The sequence below is a fragment of the Polistes dominula genome, unplaced genomic scaffold, assembly GCF_049000335.1.
Source record: "Polistes dominula isolate Pdom_NZ unplaced genomic scaffold, Pdom_raw_medaka contig_49, whole genome shotgun sequence".
NCBI classification, from domain to species: domain Eukaryota; kingdom Metazoa; phylum Arthropoda; class Insecta; order Hymenoptera; family Vespidae; genus Polistes; species Polistes dominula.
In genome coordinates, this window is record NW_028300914.1 from 516,945 (window position 1) to 539,947 (window position 23,003).

Here is a 23,003-nt window from a genome sequence, read left to right on the forward strand (position 1 = left end):
TAAAGTTCCATGATAGAAGAGCTTGTGACTGTGCCTAAATGCTCATAGAGTCTCTTAGAAAATGGTTATTGACTAACGCTTTAACAAGTCGTCTATTCAAACAACATTAATGAATCTGTCCTTTTAATTATCTTTCTTACTAAATCCATACTGTATTGTAATTATTTTTTATTGTAAGTTACAGACAAAAAATAAAAAATTGAACTTAATAATAAATAATAAAGCGAAGTAGAATTGTAGGAGGAAATCATAAGCAGAAGCGTTTCGTCGAGTTAGGTATGCATCATTGTATAACCAATTCAGTTCCTATAATAAACCGATAACAATGATAGACGGTCCCCGTTAAGCCGTTCCGTAATAAAAGGGCAGCGTCAGCTAGGATAGGTATGCCGAATGTTAACCGTTTGTTGGATTATACGAAGAGGAAACGAAAGTCCTCTTGTCTAGACAAGGTTTATGTTTCAATTCGCTAATAAAACTAGGGAAGGGTACCAACTTGATTTTCGTTAGTTAGTTAGTTAGTTTCAACAGGGGTTGAAAACAGTTTTAGGATATCAGTTAGAGTTTTTTTTTTTTTCAAAATATATAATTCATAATAAGAAATAATTCAAAATACAGTTGATACATCTTTTCAGGGCTATTGTAATTTTGTATTTAATTGATAATAGTTCAGATGAATATTACTATTTTATTTAGAATTAAATTGCTTAGGGTTCGGATGGGATAAGATAGGAAAGACGATCTCAATGAAGAGAGAAATCGCAGGTTAATCGCTTATTCGATGAAGAAGAAGTCATAGAATGTCGTTAACGATGCTATTTCGTTACCGTTTACGCAACTTACGCGTTTAAGTACGACTGTATACGAAGCAAGTGTCCGCGATGAGTCGTTTGCGGCTATAATGACGGTTACGGTGTGCTAACGATGTCCTTCGTTACGTTCGTCGATGGGACGTTATCGAGTACTAGAGAATTCCTTCCTCTCTTTTCCCCCATGCTATTGCATACATTTATAGAATACCCCCATACGAACGAAGATTGTCCCATAATAGTTTTGCTTTTATCGTGAATCTTCCAATAATGTCACCCTAAAAACGAGAATCAAATTATAACATTTAAAATTAAACGTACTTTATCAGAGTTATTTTGAGTGTAATTTTTTTTTTTTTCATTGAAGATCGGGTGCACGTGATCAATAATAAAATATGAATTTGTAAATAATTTGTAATTATAAAAAAAAAAACATTGAGACATGACATAATACAAAGTATTACACGAAGAGCATTACATTGTAGAATACTGTTTCTCCGTTTAAATAACACATTCATGTATAATATCAAACACATTTATTTCCATGTTTGCGAAAGTGATTTTTACATCAGCACAAATTGTATATATGTAAAACAAAATACAAAAAGATAGAAAGAAAAAGTGGAAGAATGTTGAGTACATCATCGATCACGATGGCACAAAGCCGGATTAAACGGTAACAGATTTAACGAAACGTTGGTGATAGAGTGTGTGCATTGTTGTTACTATCCGTGAATAAGGAAGGGGAAACTCACTTTTTAAATTTATTATTGTTTTAAAATGTTGAAAACAGAACACGACGTAGGTATTCACTCGCGGTAAAAAGGGGAGCATGAGAGTTTTTATGCTTTCTCTCTCTTTCTCTTGTATTTTGTAATATCCTTTATTTCTTTCCATGCTCACGTATTGTATGCACGTTATTATTAGTCCGATTGGTATACGCATTTGAAAGGTAATACTTTTTAGATGACGAATACGATTCATCAAGCTTTTGATTTATCCCACACCTACTCTTTCTCTATTTCTTTCCTTTTTTTTTTTTTGATTTCCCTTACTCTCTTTCATTAAAAAAAAAAAAAAAAAAGAACAAAGATTCCCTTGTTTGTTTTAATTAAATTACAAGTCCTAAGAGAAAAACAAAAATAATCTGTTTGATCGACGAGAGTCAAATAAACGAATTAAAACCCAAATGGAATCATGTTTCTTCGAAGCTATAGCAGTACGTATCGTTTGTAAATACAATCAGAGATGAAAATTTCATAATATATATATTACATACTATATCTCTCATATGAAATCCATTGGCGAGTTGTACTAGTTTCCTGTCGCGGAATAACTGTCACGATTGTTACCGGTATCCCTCGATTTTCAAATTGCACGTGCGGTTATTTATGCACCGAGATTTCAATAGATTCGATGAGATAGACCCCTGGCCACTACTACGCCCCAACGAATCAATCTCTGATACGACGAATATCATCGTAGAGTAAGCGATGGTACCACCACCAAACGCACGCGTCATCTCGCATTTATCCGTGCATTTTGTTCGGACATTTATCCAAACAGAGAAACGTTATTTGTTCGAACCACCGATTTCCATCGGTCATTTCAACCGTTCGACGATATCGGATAAGATTCAATTTTTCAAACATTCCTCGCATAAACTCGTTTGCACGAAAGCAAATCAATAGGCAGCTTGTTTCAACGACAATTTCAAAATACAAAATACGTTTACATATTTATACAAAAAAAAAAAAAAAAAAAAACAATAAAATCATAAAATATTTTTCTAACAAATCAATGTTTCAATTAATAATAGGATCAATTTTTCTCGCTTAATCTTATTTGATTGAAAAGTCAAAAGAATTTCTTTAAATCGTATTTACGTTGTTCATAAAAAGATTCGAATATATTGAGATAGGTTTAAAATAAAAAGGATTACAACGTTGTTCCATATCGAGATAGATATTTTTTATCATCGTTTTAACGTTATCTACCATTTACATAGACTACTTTACCTAACGCATTTATTTTCGAAATAAACAAATACTCGTCTGGTCGTATCCAATTCGGCCCCAACGGGCTTATTCGACGTGTAAACGTATAACCCATTGGCGTACATGCTCCAATATGTCTACTACGTACATAAATGCACATGTATTTGTATTATATATCGATACTTGCAAAACTACGACGTTAAATAGATACATACACACACGTACATATGAAACATTCCACGTCAAATCGACCACATTTGATCCTGACCCTTTTCGATTTTGCTGAAACTGTTTTTATCATTTTTAACATCATTAAAAAACATTTTGAGAATTTTTTTTTAGATATAGATTGAGGGCCAAACGAATGGAGTGAACCGAATCCTTTTTCACAGTCGCGAATATCCCAGAGGACGTTTTCATAGGGGGATGGAGGGTTCCATCCAAACAGCTTACAGGATGATCCGGTAATCCCATTACAGAGAGGTCATAAAACCTTGGAACCGCGAGAGGCTTGTACTAAAAAAGAGGTGTCACTAAACGAGAGGAAAATTAATAATATTCCAGAGTCCTGTTGACATTGAATTGGCTCGATGTTCGAAGCGTGGACCGATGCCAAGATTCGCGATCTCGTTCGTAAATCGTCCAGAGAAAGTGACTAAGTATATGGGGAAAAGGGTGAGAATAACGTGAAAATGCGGAAAACAGGTTGAAAAGTTCTAACAACGTTGCTATCGTCACTTTCTCTTACTCTCTAAAACGCGCTGCTATTTTTTTACTTCCTTTTCTTTTCTTACTATCGGAAATCCATGAATCATAAAAGAAGTAATTTTTACGACAATCCATTCTCATGAAGGATCTCACCTAAATCTACGATAGGACGAATATTTTGACACCTTACTTGTGTCCAGAATATGATAATAAATCGAAAAATTAGTCGGAAATAGTTGAATTGTTCTAATCAAAAATCGAAGGAAGGATAGATAAGATTGACAAAGTGAGTGAGTGAGTGAGTGAGAGATAGATGGATGGATGGATGGATGGATGAATAGAGATTGAGGAAAGAAAGAGATAAATTATTAGAAAGGGAAATCTAAGCGTGGACATCGAGAAAACGATTTCATTAAGACGGATCCTCTCTCCCGGAGGATCGAGGATCGGAGGTGGCAGGTAAATGCCTTAGCTCCTCCGACGGCTGATAAATGGGACATAAACGTTTCTTCCCTGTCGAGCTGGTAGTTTCGTCCCGGTAAGCGTTCTGACGTATAATTCAAGGAAAGCATTCGTCTTGCCAGCCGTCGCGTCGTCCCTTCATTCCTCGATCCTCTCGCTAAAAGAGAAAAAGGAAGAGAAAGAGAAAGAGACCAGTGACTGTGAAAGTTTTTCATTACGAATGTAAGATAAATATCCTTATTTTCAACGACGTTTTAGGTTTCCTGGGGACTTGGAAGGACGAGCGAGCGAGCGAGCAAGCCTCTTATTGCGTCTTTGCAATTTACCTTTTCCTCGTAAATACGAGAACTCCAAACTCATCTGTAGGAAAGCTAGAGGAAAACAGGATAAATGAGTGTAAAAGGGAAAAAGAGAATCGCTAATAGTCATTTGAATTTGTTTTTTCTCTTTTGTTTCACTTTTACCGCGCGAATTCTTCTTAACGAACGTGTATATACGCACACTTTATGCAACACTTATTGCATCCCTTAGATTATCTTTAGACAATATCAAAGAACCTAAATTTTTATTTCGAATTTCATAGGATGGTGATATCAAACGTTGTATTATTTTCCATTAGGTAACGTGCATTTTGCTAAGCTTAGGAGAGCTCGAAAATCGCTCGTTCAAACTATAAGGCAACTCTAGCGTTTCGCGGCTTTGCAACTACTAAGTTGAAGCGGAAAAGGTGAAAGGGTGGTAGGAGGAGGAACTCTATCGGGAAAGAGATAGAAACAGGGCTAAATAGGAGGGTGGGGAGAACGAAGACAAGATAACGCAGCACGGTTTAAACCGTATTACCTAAGCCGATCGCTGAGCGGAATACGCGGTGGCCACCTGCAGCCTGAAACGTTCCTACGTGTATGTACATGCTGCATTAAGTTGCATCGCATGCAAGCTGCATATAAAATCGACTAACAAGAGCCTCGGGTTAGCACTTGAAAGTGTCGCATAGCGAGTACGATTAAGAGAGAAAGCCTGCGACCCAAGACCTCCTACCCCTAACTTCAACGCCCCTTCTTCTACCCCTTACCCAAGCTCCAACACCTCTCCAATCCACCCTCCGTCGACGTTTCTCTCGAGATCTTGAGTTAAACGTGACTCACCTTACTTCACTTACACCACCAACACTACCAACGTCATCATCACCACCAGCGCTTATTTATACGCCTCGAAATTTCTCCTTCTACTTGCTAAGCTTCAGTCTACCACGATTATTCTCGTTATCTAAACGCTAATTTTCCAACGACAAGCTCCTTTATAGAATTTACACGCTCGGTGAAAACTATGATGATAGGCGTAAATCTTACCCTTCCAACAAAACTCGCCTTGATTTCATTCAAAATTATCAAATTATTTAATTATCTTATCTATTTCATTACTTTTTTTTATCTTTTGAATAATAATACTATTAAAATATTATTTTTCATTTTGGTAAGATGTGCACTATTATTTATAACTCGTTATATTAGATTTGATATTCCTCCATTCATCAACTACTCTTTACGAAATTCAAATCCTAGAAAATCATCCAAGTAGAAATCCATAAATCCTTGCATACTCGAGGACACTCCCATGGAAATTCTTAGACGTTTCCAAGTAGTAAGAAGAAGGAGAGATTGTAGAGTACCGCGACAAAACCGCCGAATGCAACAACGTTGACAGAGAGAGAGAGAGAGAAAGAAATGAGGAATGAAAGAAGGGGAAGGTTGAAGGCCAAAAAGGATAGGAATGAGAGGGTTGGAAGAGGAGTTTCGGTCGGCTGCAATAACGTAACGTATCGCGCTAATCCAATTTGCGAGGGCACTACCATTCTGGCCGACAATTTTAGAGAGAGAGAGAACAGGGGGAGACGAGTAAAGCGAAATTGGGGTAAACTGAGGGTTGAAATGTCGCTTATGTATGACCAGGGATGATAAATAATCGTGAAATTTTGCGGTACTTTTTGAATAGTTCATGTCACCGGATAACGTTGCGGCGAATTCAGGATGGATCACGTCAATATTTGATATTCGATGGGCGATTATGATAATTTATGAAAAGTATTGTCGCACGGCGTTTCCGACGGAAATTGTTTACCCTATAACTACCCTTCCTCCGGCTCCCCCAATAGCAGGCTTGGGAATAGTTCAAACGTGATATTGTTAATTCCTCTCTTGTTTCTTTCCCAATAAGATAAACGTGATGCACGTGATTACATATTTCTATCAATATATTAAAATATATATATATGACTTTTGTCAATTCCAAATAATCTTCCAACCGAGTAAGGCTCGCTTTCCGAAAGTATGAAGTAAAACGACTGGTTGAGAGTATAAGAAGAAAGAAGAAAGGCTTTGGACTTTTGCGACAATTCGTTCTAGCTCAATTGCTTGAAATTCTACAAAAGCCTGTTTGGGATTCGTTCCGGGAATTATTCAAATAAGGAAACTGTTGAAATGCGGTCAAACAACTGTTAGCATATAAGAGAAGGTGAAGAACGTTCCTTGTCAGAAACAGTTACAAAGATATCCAAGGAACTTAAACCGAAACGTTTATTTGTTAACGCCAACTATTTTCTCTTCTAAATTGTCGAGTTTATAGAGCTCTTAAGTCTAAGTCATACCGTCAGTTCCTTTAACGTATACGTAAATGCATTTAAAACGATATAACTTCGGTTGAAACAAAAGACATTTTTAATTATTTTGAAAAATACTTCAAATGATTCGTCGTACAATGATAAATTAAAATGTTTTACTTCAGAAAATGTTCACGAAAAAAAAATAATAAATTAGTTTTTAGTGTTTTTGTTAGATTGATTTTCTATATTCAAGAGAGAAGAAATTTGCAATGATTCCTAAATAATATGTTAATTTACGATTGTGATACAAGAAAGCTCATAAATCATAATTTTAGGTAGGACGTGTCGTTATGCGAATGAATTTGGATCTATCTAACAAATATTCTCTGTCCCTTTCAATACCGTGATATTTTATCGTGCGAACGCAATACACGAGCAGCATAATTTATCTGTTTTCAAATATGCCCGCATCAATAAATTTGCATATTTTAATATAAATTCCTAAATGTCTGGCTTGCTTGAGTAGAAAGAAAAAGTAATAGAAGAAGAAGAAGAAGAAGAAGAAGCAGAGGAAGAAGAAGAAAAAGAAGAAAGTGAAGGAAAGTTGCATTAGTAAAAGGCATTAACAAAGACGTCTTTATCGATCATCGTTCTTCATAATCCTTTCGCATTTGCTTTGTTTTTCGTCGCCATTAAAACTAGAAGAACTTTTGGTAATCTAGATATTTAGAATTACTTAATATTTAATTCTATCTAGAATATATAACAAATTTATCGAATTAAATCTTATCCGTCAGACGTTGGGTTTTTTAGATTAAATATTCAGCTAAATGAAAAATATTAATTTAATAAATTTAATTAGAAATAATATTCGCAAATCTTATAGATATAATGTGCACACAATTTTATAAAATTTAATTTTAATTTTGTTAAATTATTTAAATAGTTTCATATATAAACGAATAAACATGCAAAATTATTTAGAGATCCGATCTCATATTAACACCTACGACGCAGCTTACCCTTTATATTAAAATTTATTCAACGCTTGATATATAACTCTCTTTATATAGTTAAATGTTATCAGCATCTCAGTTTACACTGAACTTTATACGATAAGAGAAGCTTATGGTTCTATATATATACACTATGGTCGAAAACTTCTCAATATGCTTTTACTAAGACACGTATAAGTCCATTATCGTACGAATTTCGAATACTACAAGCTCCTAAAAGTATGAAATATTTGTCTATGCAATTTTATACATACTTGATTATAAAGCTTTTAATATATTAATTAATTTTTTTCTACATAAAATCTCGTCAAATTAATAAAATTATAATAAATCATTGAATGAATAAAATCGTTTTTAAAATATTAATTCTCCTTGAAACATTAATTATATAATGAAAGTTATAACAGTAATTTTGGATAATGCTATTATTCTCATGGTTGAAATGAAATAATGATTAACGAACCTTCATTATAAACATATCAAATATTCTCTTGAAATATTAGCTTGTTTTATTTTCGATGGAGGTCTCTACCGATCAGGAAACTAATATTACATTGGGATATTCCATCGGTGACAACAGATATCGCAACGATGCTACTTAACGCAAATATCAAACAATAACCATACGGCCAGAATTTTGAGAGTAAATCAAACATAGATGCGCAATCTGGTAACGAAATGTACACACGGTAGTAACGGAGAAAAACAAACCCACGTTAGTAAGCGAATGAAATAATAAGAAAAAAAAATCCAATAAATTTTTATTGTTAATATATATTTTATTAATACATATAATTAATATTATTTTGACGAATCAATTGAAACAAATTATATGTGATAATCGTTTAAGACATTAATACGATTTTTCTCCTCTGATTTGTATAACCATTTCTGCAATCTATAATCGAATAAAACGATAAAAGTGAAGTAACTGTTACAATAAATAATAAAACAGTTAAAAAATAATGATCACAAACCTGAACCTCGGGTCGTGTTCCAAGTGCATAAATTAGAGCATCGGCAATGTCCTCAGGTAAAAGTGTTGGATTTGAATATACTGCTTTTACAACACCTGCATTATTTGAGGCAATTTCGGTCTTTACGATACCTGGACAGATACTCTATGAAAATAAAAATTATGAAATATATAATTAGCTACGTAGATGAATAAATTAAATTAGAAAAAAAAACTACAGCTAATCCAACTGACTGTTATTCGAATGGGTGCTTCGACAGCACGTAATTCCTGTCTCACGGTCTCCGTAATTGCAACCGATGCATGTTTAGTTGCAGGATACAAATTCCACCCGTTAGAACCTTCTTCATCGCAAGGATGTCCAGCCGGTATCGCGTGTCCCAACATACTGCAATGCATATTTTGACCTACAGTTAGCTATGAAATTTAGAAAAAACAAAACAAAATGAAGTATTGTATTCTAAATGTAAATTTATTTCCGTTGTATCTTTAAAAGAAAAATATTGTTCGGAGTAATATTTGAAAATAAAAATCTGCATATAAGTTAGAAATGTTCATTTCTCGTTGGTGGATAAACGTAATAAGAATGAATAAAAAAAAAAAGCATAATGCCTTAGAGTAAGATGTTCATTAACAATACCTGTTGATATTGAAAACATGCCCTTCGACGTTTTTCTTTCGCATTGAACGTACAGCTCGGTTTATGCACACAGCCACTGCGAGTACATTAATATTTAACAGCTTTTCAAATGTCTTCCTGTCGCTTTCTGCAAGTGTAATTTATGGAATTTTTTAAAATGCGCCAACGATGGCTCCACCGAGCTTCCCGTACCAATTGCAATGGCACGGTGCATACATGTAAAAGTATAAGAGTTGGAACTCTTTTCCCAACGGTAACCCTTTCGGGAGAAGAACCCTATGCGCATATTTTTCTTTCTTCTCTTCACTTTCTTTTTTTTTTTTATCAATTAAAATTTTAATCTCCATGTAAAAATATAAAGAAAAAAGTCGATAAATTTATATTAGGATAGTCCTTATTTTCCGTTTTACAATTTAAACTATGTGACTCTCGCGATCATCGTACAATTTGAACACTTTGTTTTAATATTACCAAATTTTCAAGATTATATCTTGCTTGAATAAATAAGAACCCTTGTATTTATAATTGTTTTTTTTTCAGCCTAATGAGTAATAAACTTACCAATAATGCGACGATAATCTATAACACCGGCATTATTCACCATAATATCTACACCATGTAATTTTTCCTCGACAAATAAAAATGCATCGTCTACTTCGTCCTCGCGGGTAACATCGCAACGAAGAGGATAATATCCATTCCTCTTATTGTTTGTATTGTCAGCCGTTTTTGTGTCTTCCTCGTTTTGAATATCCAAACCAACCACGATTATCTTCCTTTCAAGCAGAGCACACGTAATTGCTTTGCCGATTCCGGATGCAGAACCAGTCACGACCGCGACTTTTCCTTCCCAACGATTCATAATTGTGTTCGTATGTTCGTACTGGTTTACCTGCAACAAACCAATTTTTCATTTCAATAGAATAATTATTACATTTGTACGAATATAGAGAATAAATTTATCGATTGCATAATTTGCTAACACATTGACATAAATTTCTAGTTTTGATTTCTTTTTTCGTTAATAATTTTACATTTGTTAATTATACGAATTTCAATAAAAACTGCACACTTACGCGATTAAAATGAGAATACAACAAATGTGTGTGTGTGATCGAATATTTATAGGAAAAAAAAGAAATGATAGTTACGATAAGATAATTGAAAGATTTTATATCTTCATTCGATACGCGTGCGTAGAAACTTGCTTGTCATCCAAGATTTATGAACTTCTCTTATGTTAGATACTTTACATTACAAAAGCCACGTATACATTTTTGGCGCTTATATGCGGTTACTATTGAGTATATGTCGTCCGAAAAACTTGGTCGTTTTTTCGAAGATTTCCCGGTGGAACACGTTGGAATTATAGTTGCTACATTTGCGATACGAAACAAAACGAAAAGATAAGAGAAGAGAGAAAAGAGAAATAACACGCACACGATGAAGCACGTCGCGTACTAACAGTAATTTCAAATGAACGCACTGCTGCGCTGGCCAATTCAAGAACAATGTTATTATGTAATAACGACCCGCTATCAAATCGTTCTGTTACATTTTTCAACTTTGATCTTACAAAGAGATTTCAATATACATCAATAAAGTCAAGTAATCAAGAAATCAAAAATAATTCTATAAATTATAATAGATATAACTTTGATTACATCATCCCTCTTATAAATAGTTTACTGTGTGACACATTTGTCGTAATTTCAACTGATAAAATTTAACAACTCACCCATACATATGAGTGACGAGAAGATATATCTCATCTATAACAAGCCAAACAAATATTCGTAAGTTCGTGCTGATTATAAAAATAATTGTACAATATAGATATTTATATCTCAAGCAATTCTGTATACGTATAAAAGCATACAAAAATATACGAACGAATGATTGAAATCAAATTAAAAATCAAGACCGGTTTTAGTACTCCAAACTTGTTCATTTATTCAAAATTCATGTTTACGTCTATAACAAAGTTAGACACAAATTAGAATGGAATAATTAGAAAAGAAAATAATACAAATAAAGAGTAGAATTAGAGAGATAAAAAGATAAATAAGGAAAATACAGAGAGGAAGTTGTTGAAACATGTAAGTAATACTAAATAACTGCACAATATAAGAGAATGAAAATATTCGAATAATAAATCCGTAGCAAACAAAAGCCAGAAGTATGTAATAAGAATAATAATGTAAAAAAGACAATGCAAAATATAGGAAAGGTAGAAAGAGAAGCACAATTGTAACGCATCAAGGAAAATCCACTCAGTTTACATTACTAAATGTATACCCTACGGAATTCACAAGAGTGCAGCGAAAGGGAAAGATACTGAAGGATGATTCGAGAAGAAGATTTACGTGGTATTCAAAATGAATGAAAGATTTATTCAAAGAGATAACAACACAACCAACAACTACCATCCCATAGAACAACGATAAAGAACAAAGATATATCTAGATTTTGAGAACGGATAATCGGTCAGAAAAGACGCACGTGAATCATTTTATTTTTACCCTCTTCCTCCTTACTTTTTTCTTTTTTCTTATTTTTTTTTCGAAAACGTTTCGAAAGACGCGTAACTTTAGCTCAACTAAAGTCCTCGCAAAAGTTGAACGAAGAACTTTGGGCTTTAAGCTTATCCGTTTATCCACCACTTCCATTCTTCTGACCGCTCAGCTTTTTTCCTAGCTAGTAGAAAAGCGAGCGACGACGTGACCTGCCACAACCCCCTATTTCCACCCCATCCCACCCCACCCAACCTAACTCACCCCCAAAACCCCCACACATTTCTTTTCTATCCTGTCCTTCTTCTTCAAAGCAACACACACCGCTTGATCCAAAGCAATCTCTTTCGGAAACGTTGTACGGAATATCGGAATATTTTGCAATCCCAACGGACGATTCCGTGAGATCCCTATCGTTTTTCAAAAGAAAGAATCTTATCGTCCGGCTAAAATATTCTACATCCTGAAAGAATAAGAATAATACTTGGCATACCTTTTCGAATCTTCTGCCTAGACACAATAATAAAATAATAAATGGAGTCTTCAAGAAAATCTTACGAATTTAATGAATATATATATATAAATATATATACAATAAGTGTCTTTTTCAAAATCTTGTACAATTGTAGAATACTTCATACCTGTTATTGGACAATGCACTATGATAATTACAACTCTAATGCACTTCAAACTATATAAGCATCTAACTGAACAATCATAGAGAAAAGAATGCACGTAGAACTATTGCGACGATATTTATTATCTGCTACTCCTACTCCTATCATCATTCGTAAATACTACTACGATTATGTAAATTATCTATTCAATGAGAACTGATATATTTTTATCATGTTTTTCTTATAAGTTTTGCGTAATTTAAGATTATTAACAAATGACACTTAACATTTCATCGTACCAACTGAGATACAAAAATATATTAAGAACGCATTTTATTATGTTAATTTCTTTAAATATAGTTTTAGTTTTTTTTTTTTAGGTACTCTAATCATCTAAATCTTTATGGAAATTGCAATGAGATAGAAGATAATATTATATAATTTGATATTGTTGTCCTCGACATTTTCTTAATTTACATAAAGAATATTGCGTTGTTTCTGCAACGTTAGTTACGATACCTAAAAAATAGAAGGGAAAAAAATGAAGGGATAGACAGAAAGATAGAGTTACAATAGATAATCATTTTTCGTAACTTGACATAATCTGTACGTAGCAAAAAGTCGTAAAACAGGAGATAAACAGGATAAATGAGTTTCAAGGAAACTCTAATCTTTCTCACTGAACTTTTTATTTCTCACTAATATACTTCAAAGATATTATTTAAATTTTTCATAAGAGGAAAAAACGAGATAATATTGATTAAAACTATTTTTTTTTCTTGCATCTATTTAAGTCGATAGATAAGCAAATAAGATTGTTTTGTTCTGGAAACGTTAGTTGTGTAATATATGTAATAAACGTCCTAGTATATCTACACAGAGTGCGGATTTTTAATATTAAATAACAATTATAAAGAAAAGATTATAAACAAACAAAAAGAAAAAGAAAAAGAAAAGAAATGATAAAATCTGAAATCGGATATTCGTTTGGTCCTAGAGGGAGTTTCGAATCTTTTTCTTTCTTAGTAGATAAACGATACAAGAAGACACTGAGACGTAATAATAAGTGCTCGCATCGATCTTCTTGAAGGCGGCAGCTGGTGTCCGGGTCCGGTACTGGGCCGAGGACATTATTCTCGTTCGCACGGTACGACGTGGAAATCAACAAGAAAAGCTAGCAGGAAAAGCTTTAACAGTTTCCCCCGGTTTGAACCGGCAACGGCACCAGATGCTATTCCTTTTACTCGCTACTATTTCTTAACGACCCTGTGATTACTTGCATCGGTTTGTTTCATTGTGTCAAGCCGATATCATCTTGCAGCACGTTTTCATTCCTTTTTATTATTATTATTATTATTTGTTTCGATCGTCAAAAACCTATTGTGTGTATCTTCTTTTACCTTGTTACTGATCGAAAATAATTTGTTATATTCTAGATGCTTTTTATTATTATTATTATTTTTTTTTTGTTCAAGAAACCTGCTTGCTCGTTTTATTTGAACACATTTCTCACGTCAAATTTTTCTTTTATTTTATTTAATACCTTTCGATCGTAGTCAACAAACGACAGTTTCATTTTACCGCGATGCTTTCCTATAAAATATCTACCAGACGTTTAATGATTGCCTCGGGGTGTTCCCCAATACCAAAGGCTCGGGGGATGGATACCACAAATTAACCGCATTTTACGAGAAACTTTAAAAAGAAAAAAGACAAACACTTTATACGTTTTACTCTATGCTATAGAAATGTTTGTGAAAATGATATCTATCTCATCGAAGTGATACTAAAAGGGATCTTCTTCATCTTTATTCAATGTTTCGATTTAAATTAATGCGGTAATAAGAAAATAAAACAAAGATGTGTTTTAAATCGTAGAAGAAATTATTGTCAAAATGGTTGAATAAAGGATTGACAATCGTTTCTCTGAAAAGAAGCTTGTCCAAGGGATAGCCTGTCGACGATGACTATGATAACAAGATCTTCCTTATTCTCTTTTTTCCCTTACTTTATTTTCTTCTCTTCTTTTTCGATCTCTTACCATCTATCTCTCTCATGAGCTTTCGCAGGGTTGGCAGCGTCTCTACTTTCCATTCTTCCCTTGTTGTTCCATTCTCCGGAAGATCAGCGGCAAGCTTATTGCTTCATGAATATGTATAAGGAAGATCGTTCTCAGGGCCGGAACAAGTAGAGACGCTTGCCCCGAACCCCTTCGTTCGTTCATTCGTTGAACGTGCCAATGTTAGGTGGAAACGGAAAAGGAGGAAAGGGGAATGGAGGAATTGAGAAGGTATAGAAACGGCCACGAACGAGACACCTAGAAATTAGCGAGTCAACGAACAACTCGAATTATACGTCGGGGGGTAAACATTGAACATAGGAAAACAAGTAAATACGACAAGATTCTTCATAAAATTGCATCTGACTTTTTTCTTTTTTTTTTTCTTTTTTTTTCAAGGTATATACTTCGGCAAATATTATCTCACACTTTTTGTTCTCTCCCTCTGTTTTTTATTTAATTTTATTTTAAATCTTTTTACAAGTTGAAAAGCAAAAAAAGATGGAGAATTTTTAGGTGTTAAGAAAAGACGATATTATTTTACAGACCATTTACTTCGCACGTGTACGCGATAGCCTTAGGGTGTAAAAGGTACCAACAACCCCTCTGTCTTTTACCTCAAATGTATCCCCTTCCCCTTTTCTCCTCCCTACTTCTCTACAAAATTCTCCTTCGTCTTCTCCACCTCTTCCTTACGCGATAGCAAAGGAACGTTTAACCTCAGGCGACGGAGGTATACTTAAGAGTCCACTGGATTTACGAGAATCATCCCTATAGTTCGCAAAATGCAACCGGCAGCTAGCTAGCTAGCTAAGTTTCTAGCGTGCACGTGATAACATACGAGCGTGATAACGCGTACAAACGGTGCTTGAGAAAATTGCTCGGCCCAAGCTGCTTTTATACGTCTCGTTTTTTCAAACCGAAACGTCTAAACGTAAATTTAAAATACGCACGAGTTTTGAACGCTCTACGTTATAGTAACATAAAACTCGAATCTTCTTATCGTATTACAATATATATCAATTTATTCCTTTTATTCTTTGTTAATGTTACAAAAATAAATTTGAAGAAGAACTATGTGTGTGTGTGTGTGTGTGTGTTTGTATATGTATGTATAACCAAATATTTCAAATATTCGACTCGAAAAATAGCAAAGATTACACTTAGTTTTACTTTTTCTCTGTTGCGTCAAAGGGAGGAGGACAATTTTGTGAAAAATTTCTCATATGACTATTCGTATAACGTAACATAAATTGAATAAAGTTTCGTACGAAACTCGCGCATGAGTGTGTATATTATTTATACACACATATAGATATAGCATTAGGTAGAAACGCGTATGTCGACTTAGAATTCGAATTTCTCGCATCGACCGGTCTGTAGTATTAACGACTGCCAGTTCAAAGAGACCGTATGGGGAAATATTTGCATGGCAAACATCGTGTTTGTCGGTAACAACGCTCGCTTCTATCTTCCTTCTCCTCTTTCTCAACATTCTTCCCTTTCTCATTCGTTCATCGTCTCACCCTTTTCCATCTTCCATTTCTCTTTTTCCCTCTCTCTCTCTCTCTCTCTCACTTTATCTATCTTTCACCCTCACTGAAAACATTCACGACGCGAATACCAAAAAGTTTGTCACTTCCGAACTGAATTCGAAATTCACACGCCGATAGAATCGAGATCTATGAATATATATATATATTTATTGAACTTAATAAGAAGTATTTATTATAATAGAACAAATACTTAAATATTAAGGTTTAATTTATAAGAATAAACAGATAAAAAACGAAAAGAAAAAGTAAGTAACAATAGTCAGGAATCTTACACTAGTATTACACTCGTTCACTCACAACTAGTCGCACCGAATCAAGTAGGAGAAGGCTGCCCTTTTCACTGTACTTATATACACATTCACCCCACCAATGGTCCTAATCACTTCCGTCAATCTTTCTCGAAATCTCTAGACTATTCCCAATTGATTAAACAAAGGACTTCTTCCTGATTTCCGGTTCGAGAATATTCGAGAGATTTCGGTTAGCTTACCAAACAATAACATCAGACGATATCGTTATACACGCTCGCTTTTCTTTCCTTACACACACACACACACACAATCATACTCATATCGCTGCGTACACTCACTCTCATATCCATATCGCTACATATACTTACAAATCTTTCAACGTTCATCAATTTCATTAATAAGTCGTATTTGTTATATTCCGAGATACGAATTTCTTTGCAAGGAAGCAAGATTTTTATTATTCAAAAAAAAAAAAAAAAGATAATGAAAAGAAAATGTAATCTAATAGTTTGAGTGTGTTTTCTTTTCTTATTACTCTTTAGGTCATTCAATTAATCGACAAGCTCCAGTTGAGAAACGAATTCCGTAGAAATTTACTCGACAATGTCAATGGCAAACGGCGATTCGTCGTCGAGTACTTTGCTGTCACCTCTTTGAAGCCCCGAGGACACTCCAAACTCTGTAGAAGTGGAGTTTAAGGAAGAAGAGATTGTTACTGGATGCCTGAAAGCGTTATAGGACTCCAAAAGATACGTTTAACGCGCTAGCATATCTGTCGACAATGTTCCAGGTGTTTCTTAACATTTGAAACGTGTAGAAGGGATACATAGTCCTAGTTAATGATCTTTGCGATATTTGATTATCATTCAAATCTTATCATCATCAGTTTTTGTAATTATTTTTGAAAGATATTAGTAATTGTCCTGTAGATTCTTCCTGCGTACTTAAAATACATTGGAACGATTTTTCAGAAGCGACGACGATTGCATGCATTTTCAATCAACGACTTCCCTTCTGGCACACCGCACAATACGATGTCATTCATTCGAGAGACAATATATCTCGGAGAATCTCCATTGGTAAAACGTACAATACTCACATTGAAAAGCCACTACAACCAACGGTCCTTCTCTTTTTCTATCTCTACCAATATCACGATATACGAAGTAGTAAACGTATCCGTTTCTAGTTCATCGATCCTCTTTCCTCCTCTTTCCTCTTTCCGTTTTCGCGATCATAAACGAGCTACCTCGGCAAGTCCACAAATTTGTAATCACGATGATAATGACCCCTTCGTCGGAAGGGTTCAGTTACCCCTATGAGCATCGTTTGTACTTACCCTTCCACCACTACTGCCACCACCACAAGCACTACCACTTCTAACACTGCTACGATAACCACCAACTGCAAGGGTCCGCAATATAATGTGTGGACGATCCTCCGCGTAAAAAAGGAAATTAAAAAAAAAAAGAAAAAATATACATGCGAGAGAAAAAAAGAGATAGAAGAGAGAGAGAGAGAGAGAGAGAGAGAAAAAAAGGAAATCTCTTTGTGATACTCCTCTACCTCGTCCTCCCCCTCCCGCCCTCGTTTGCTTTCCGCGTCGCAATATCGTTAGCGCGTTTATCGATCCATAGATACGCGAATGCGAGGACGATTCCGCCGTTGCAAAATTCAACCGCACACCGGGTAGAGTAGTCAGATGCAATTATTTAAATGAGAACGGCGAGACTACGAAATGGCACGATGGTGAGATTAATTAAGGCTGAACGGGGAACGTTAAGAGAGGATGAGGAGGAGTGGCTGAGTGGTAGGTGGGATTGGTGGGTGGTGGTTCGGGTGGAGGAACAGAGAAACGATAGGAGTAAGGGATTGTACAAGAATATTTGGTATAAAAAAATAAAAGTAAAAAAAATACCAAAACTCTACCTGCTGCTGCTCCTCGTCTTTTAAGTTCTTCCTTTTCCATCTCATCCTTAGCGTCGTCCACTTTCTTTTCTTCTTGCATTTTCTTTTTATTTTTTTATATTTACTCCAGACGCGAATAAGAATAAGAAGAAGAATTGGATGAGGAGGAGGAGGAGGAGGAGGAAGAGAAGGGGAAGGAGGAGAAAGGAAACAGGTATAAGCACGAAGCTCTCGCGATTATGGAATTCGACGGGAGCTAATTTCCTCGGATCTTTTCAGAAGTAAGCCGTTATTGCTTTTTACAAGAAAATAAGGCTCTCCTTTTGATTATTTTCTTTCTATTTTACGTGAGAAGAAAGCTTTAGAATAGGAGGAAGAGAAAAACTCAGAGAGATAGATAAGAGAGAGAGAGAGAGAGAGAGAGAGAGAGAGAGAGAAAGGAAAAGGAAGAAGGGTAGAATAAAAAAAAAGTCCTGCTTGGACTTTGGCAAAGTAAAATGTTCCTTATATTTCCGCTAGATTCCACTCGATGATTCTTACACAACCTAAAGCATAGCCTAACTACGTCCTTGACGTAGTATATATATATATATATATATACTTCTGTAGGAACCTTCGATTCTCATGTCGAGTGACACAATTACGTCGAACCTTTTCGTCTGACTCGAATCTTCACCTTTCCTTCCAAATCTTCCAGTGAACCTTTCACCAAAAGGTTGGTCAAGATCAACTATATCTACGTATACGTCTATCTCTTTCCATTCTCAAACGTAATTGGCTCTCGACAAACTCCCGCTTTCGTTGCTTCATTACGCAAATTGACTGACCATGTAAGTGCCATCGGGGTTCTCGACTCGAAAACCACCACTTATGTGCGTATACGTGATTTCGATCCCTTGTCGTCATCGTCCTTCATAAGCTACGACATGCAATGGTCACTGACATTCTCTCCTTGATGGTCAATAACTTGTTAATACCTTGCGTTAGACTCACTGGGAATCCCAAAGATATTTCGACATCATAGTTTTGGTTAACTTTGTCAATTTATATCTCGGTTCTTTTTATTTAACGATAGCCTTGCTTATTTTTTTTCTTTTTTTTATTCGTTGATCGTAATCAGGATTCTTTTTTTTGGCTTTATCCGTTTGCTTTGTTTTGTTTGAAAACTTCGAAAAGAATATATTTGTGCTTCCTAATTTGGAAAGTTCGAAATAATGAGAATATTTCTTGTGACTCGTACGAGCCGAAAATTTTGCGATAACGATCGTTACCAGCTACGTACTAAAAAATTCCAAATGTTTCTTGCTCTTCCTCTCTTCTACGCTCATAAATCATGCGTCGGAGCCCTCCTTCTTTGCAATGACTTAACACCCCGTGCATAAATAAAAAGGTAACCCTTAATATCGCGCGACCCTCAGAATAAAAACGTCCTTTTTTTCTTTTCCTACCAACCTACCTACCTACGTACCTAGACCTTCCACCAAGATCCGGTCTACAAAGGAACAAAAAATATTATAGATTTTAATAATAATCTTGTATTAATAATTGGATAATCAATACTAACTCGAAGATTAAATATAATAGAAAAAAAAGGGATAATTTTCAACTGGTTTTACCAGAATCTGTCAATTTGATGTATCTTAAATTTTATGTTTTTAAAATTACAAAAAATCATAAATATTAATTTTTCGCAATTTATGTTGACATTGATTGATGCGATGATATGAACTAATGTTATACCAACGAAAAAAAAAAGAAAAAGAGACTGCATTTTAATGTACCTACCAATATGACGGGATTCGGTAAAAATAAACATGCACCATGAATATCTAAAAATGTGATGCTGTACTGGGTGTTACAAAGTAAATTGAGAAAAAAGAAAATACTACTTTTTAACGTGCATTTAAGAAATGTATTATATTTAGCAAAATATTTGATCAAGAGATTTTCTTCTAGATAAAAATTCTTGTTTCCTATGCTAGTGTTTGAAAACTGGATCGAAGGTAAAAAAACTACTTATGATATAAAATCAGGACGTTTTTTAAACGTCGAATGAAAAGTGAAAGGAATAAAAGGTGTAGCAGTTGAATTACAAATTAAAGAGAGAACGATTGTAGCCTCAAAAAAAAAAAAAGGAAAAAACTTACTTCGTAAACGCGATTTTGCATTAACCACTTGAGGTATGAGAAGGTACGACGAATAAAATCCTAAAGTAAAAGAGAATGAGAGAGAGAGAGAACGAGAAAAAAAAACAAAGAAAAAGAGAGAAGGAGATAGAAAGTGTGTATGTGTCTGTGTGTGTGACTAAGTGAGAGAGAGAGAGAAAGAGAGAAAAGGAAAGGTACGAACGGACAGGTATCTCAACTTTTCTCCTATCGTTTCACGTTCGTTATTACGCGGCGAGTTGCCGCGAGGCGGATGAGTAAAATTAATCGCTCCCATTTGGCACTATTCCCACGGACTTTCGCCTTTTTTTCTACTTCTACCCCTGTAGTCCCCTTAACACCCCCTCTGTTCTCTTCCTTCCGCCTCGTTGCCGTTACACCCCTCGAGGATTTATAATTAACGTTAACGGTCCATGGTCAGTAGCCGCCAATCTCAAAGCTTCTAACTCCACCATTGTCGAATTTGGATCATTATCATTCGACACCGATACTTTATTTATTTATTTCATGTTAATCAGTCAACGGCCTAGCCACGTTTAAAGCACTAGTTCCCGTAAGATCACTAAAGTTAAACAACGTGGGCACGGTTGGTGTAACACGGCTGGGATGACTCGTCTGATAAAAACCGTGTGCTGTTGACTGGAAAAAAAAACTATTCCATCAGGAAGTTTCCGAGTATCGTAATGCAATATGCGTGTATGCATTATATATGATATCTTCTCAAATCTCTTGGATCGATATGATATAATATTACAACCAGATGCTGTTTCTATTTGTTTGTCGTAGCGATATCAAAGGTCGATAGTGTGTCGCGATAGGTATCATCGATCCGACGTAATTAAGAGATGTATACGTGCATGTATAATACAGATAGAGAGTGTACGTATGAACAGAGAAATTGGTCGAATGCGTGATTAAGTTATTTACATTTCATTATCGACAGCAGAGTAATCTGTATTACTGTATGAAAGAGAAAAAAAAATGATGTATATATTTGGAATGTTCTTTTACAATCTTTGCAATGCTTCAACAAAATTTTTAGATAAAGCAAAGGATTGAATGTTTAAGAAAATGTTTTATTAAAAGAAAAACAAAATAAACACAATTAGGAGAATCATACATACGTTTTAGAAATGTTATAGGAAAAAAATTAGCATGAAGGTGTAATACTTTGATTCAGGACTGGAGCACAGACAGGAGGAGGATAAAACGGTGGTTGTGCTGAAGTAGTTGAGGAAGTTGGAGTAGTGGTGGTGAGGGAAGTAATAGAGGAGTTGCGGGAGGATAAAAGGGGTGGCAAGTAGAAAGAGAACTGGGGTGTCTACCCTGCCAACGGAAGGCTCCGAGGCGACACGTTTTTATTAATGCCTTTTCGCACACCCTCGTCGTCGTCGTCCACGGTCACGTGACGAGACCGGCAAAGGAAAAAGTTAACGAACTCCTCGGAAGCGTCGCACCGAAGAAACCTGCCTGATAAATAGCAAAGGACGATGGGGTGGGTAGGGAGGTAGGTCGAGTTTTGCTAGGACGCGGAAGAAACCTTCTTCCTACCTACCTCTACCTCTACCTTTTACCGGTTCCAAGTAGACGACGACTTAGAGCTGAAACGAGAGTTATCTTCGATGATGTATGAGACAGATAACTCGAAGGGGTGACTGAGTAATTTCTTCGTAAATGACAACCTCTGATAACACCTTATTTATTGATCCCTTACGCGAATTTTCTTTATCGTTTCATCAAATTTCTACAAATTTTCAGATAAATTTATTGTATTAATACATTGGATTTTGAGATAATAACAAAATGATTAAATAAAAAAACAACATGAAATTGGAGCGTAGCTTAATGTTCCAAAAAAAAAACGAATCAAAATTGAAAGAAAAGTAAAATAAAATGAGTACTCTGTTTAACATAAGATAATTAACGTTAAGGGTGATAAAAAAAGAAGATAAAAAGTAAAAAGAGATAAAAGAAAAGTACTATGATGGAGGTCGAAGAATGGAAGGAGAAAAGATGTGATGCAAAATGTCCAGTGTAAACAAGGAAAACTGAGAGCTCACTCGGTCGGGCACGCTCGCATTCCCCAGTCATACACGAACGATAAATTTAAATTTATTCCAGCACAAAAAACTAAAATCCTCTGCAATTTCCGCTTGGACGCAAGGCAAAAACCTCCGAGAGCCGCATTCGTAGCTCGACAATGTGTCATAATAACGTTTCTGCAAGCACGCTTTCCACGTCCGCGGTTATCGTGGTGTCCGTGTGCTTCTGCTATCATCCCACAACTTCTCTTCTCTTCTCTTCTCTTCTCTTCTCTTCTCTTCTCTTCTCTTCTCTTCTCTTCTCTTCTCATTTCTCCTTTACTCTTCTCTGAAAACCCTTAAGCCTTGGAGTCGCATTCAGCCTAAGAAATTTACGGTTCGTTTGGGAAACTTCAGCAGACTCCTAGCAGTTCTTCTCTTAAAACCCACCTACGTTTACTTATGCCTTCTATCTTCGTCTTATTCTTTTTCTTCCCCTTTCTGTTTAATCTCAAATTCGCGATTAGATTAGAACGAAAGTACAACATTGTTAATCTCCCAAATCTCTTTCTATTTCCAAGTGATAAAGGGATAATTGGAATTTTATTTAAAGTTCCAATTATTAATATATAACGTCTTCGGTGAATACGTTGAATTATTGTTGGAGAATGTCAATGCCGATTGATTGTCAGGGTAAGGTGGTAAG

The 23,003-nt window shown here is 35.1% G+C and overlaps 1 protein-coding gene across 5 annotated transcripts; it reads right to left on the reverse strand.

Moving 5' to 3' along the window:
- Positions 1-8,345: 8,345 nt before the first annotated feature.
- Positions 8,346-12,380, reverse strand: LOC107069372 (farnesol dehydrogenase). 5 transcript variants are annotated; one of them, XM_015326642.2, is made up of 6 exons: positions 12,362-12,380; positions 9,769-10,099; positions 9,208-9,334; positions 8,802-8,955; positions 8,569-8,712; positions 8,346-8,489 (listed from the first exon to the last, which is right to left on the reverse strand). In XM_015326642.2, exons 2-6 carry the CDS (start codon positions 10,067-10,069, stop codon positions 8,445-8,447), a joined length of 771 nt encoding a protein of 256 aa, XP_015182128.2. In that variant the 5' UTR covers positions 10,070-10,099; positions 12,362-12,380; the 3' UTR covers positions 8,346-8,444. The 5 variants fall into 5 exon arrangements, with proteins under 5 accessions (XP_015182128.2, XP_015182123.2, XP_015182126.2 ...); XM_015326637.2 differs by lacking the exon at positions 12,362-12,380 and adding an exon at positions 10,461-10,696; XM_015326640.2 differs by lacking the exon at positions 12,362-12,380 and adding an exon at positions 10,284-10,696.
- Between the last annotated feature and the right edge of the window lie 10,623 nt (positions 12,381-23,003).

Coding starts and splice junctions, on each gene's coding strand:
- LOC107069372 (XM_015326642.2), bottom strand. CDS start 10,069: ATGAATCGTTGGGAAGGAAAAGTCGCGGTCGTGACTGGTTCTGCATCC. Junction 8,956..9,207: donor CATGTTTTCAATATCAACAG/GTATTGTTAATG, acceptor TATGCATTGCAG/TATGTTGGGACACGCGATAC. Junction 8,713..8,801: donor AAGCACCCATTCGAATAACA/GTCAGTTGGATT, acceptor TTATTTTCATAG/AGTATCTGTCCAGGTATCGT.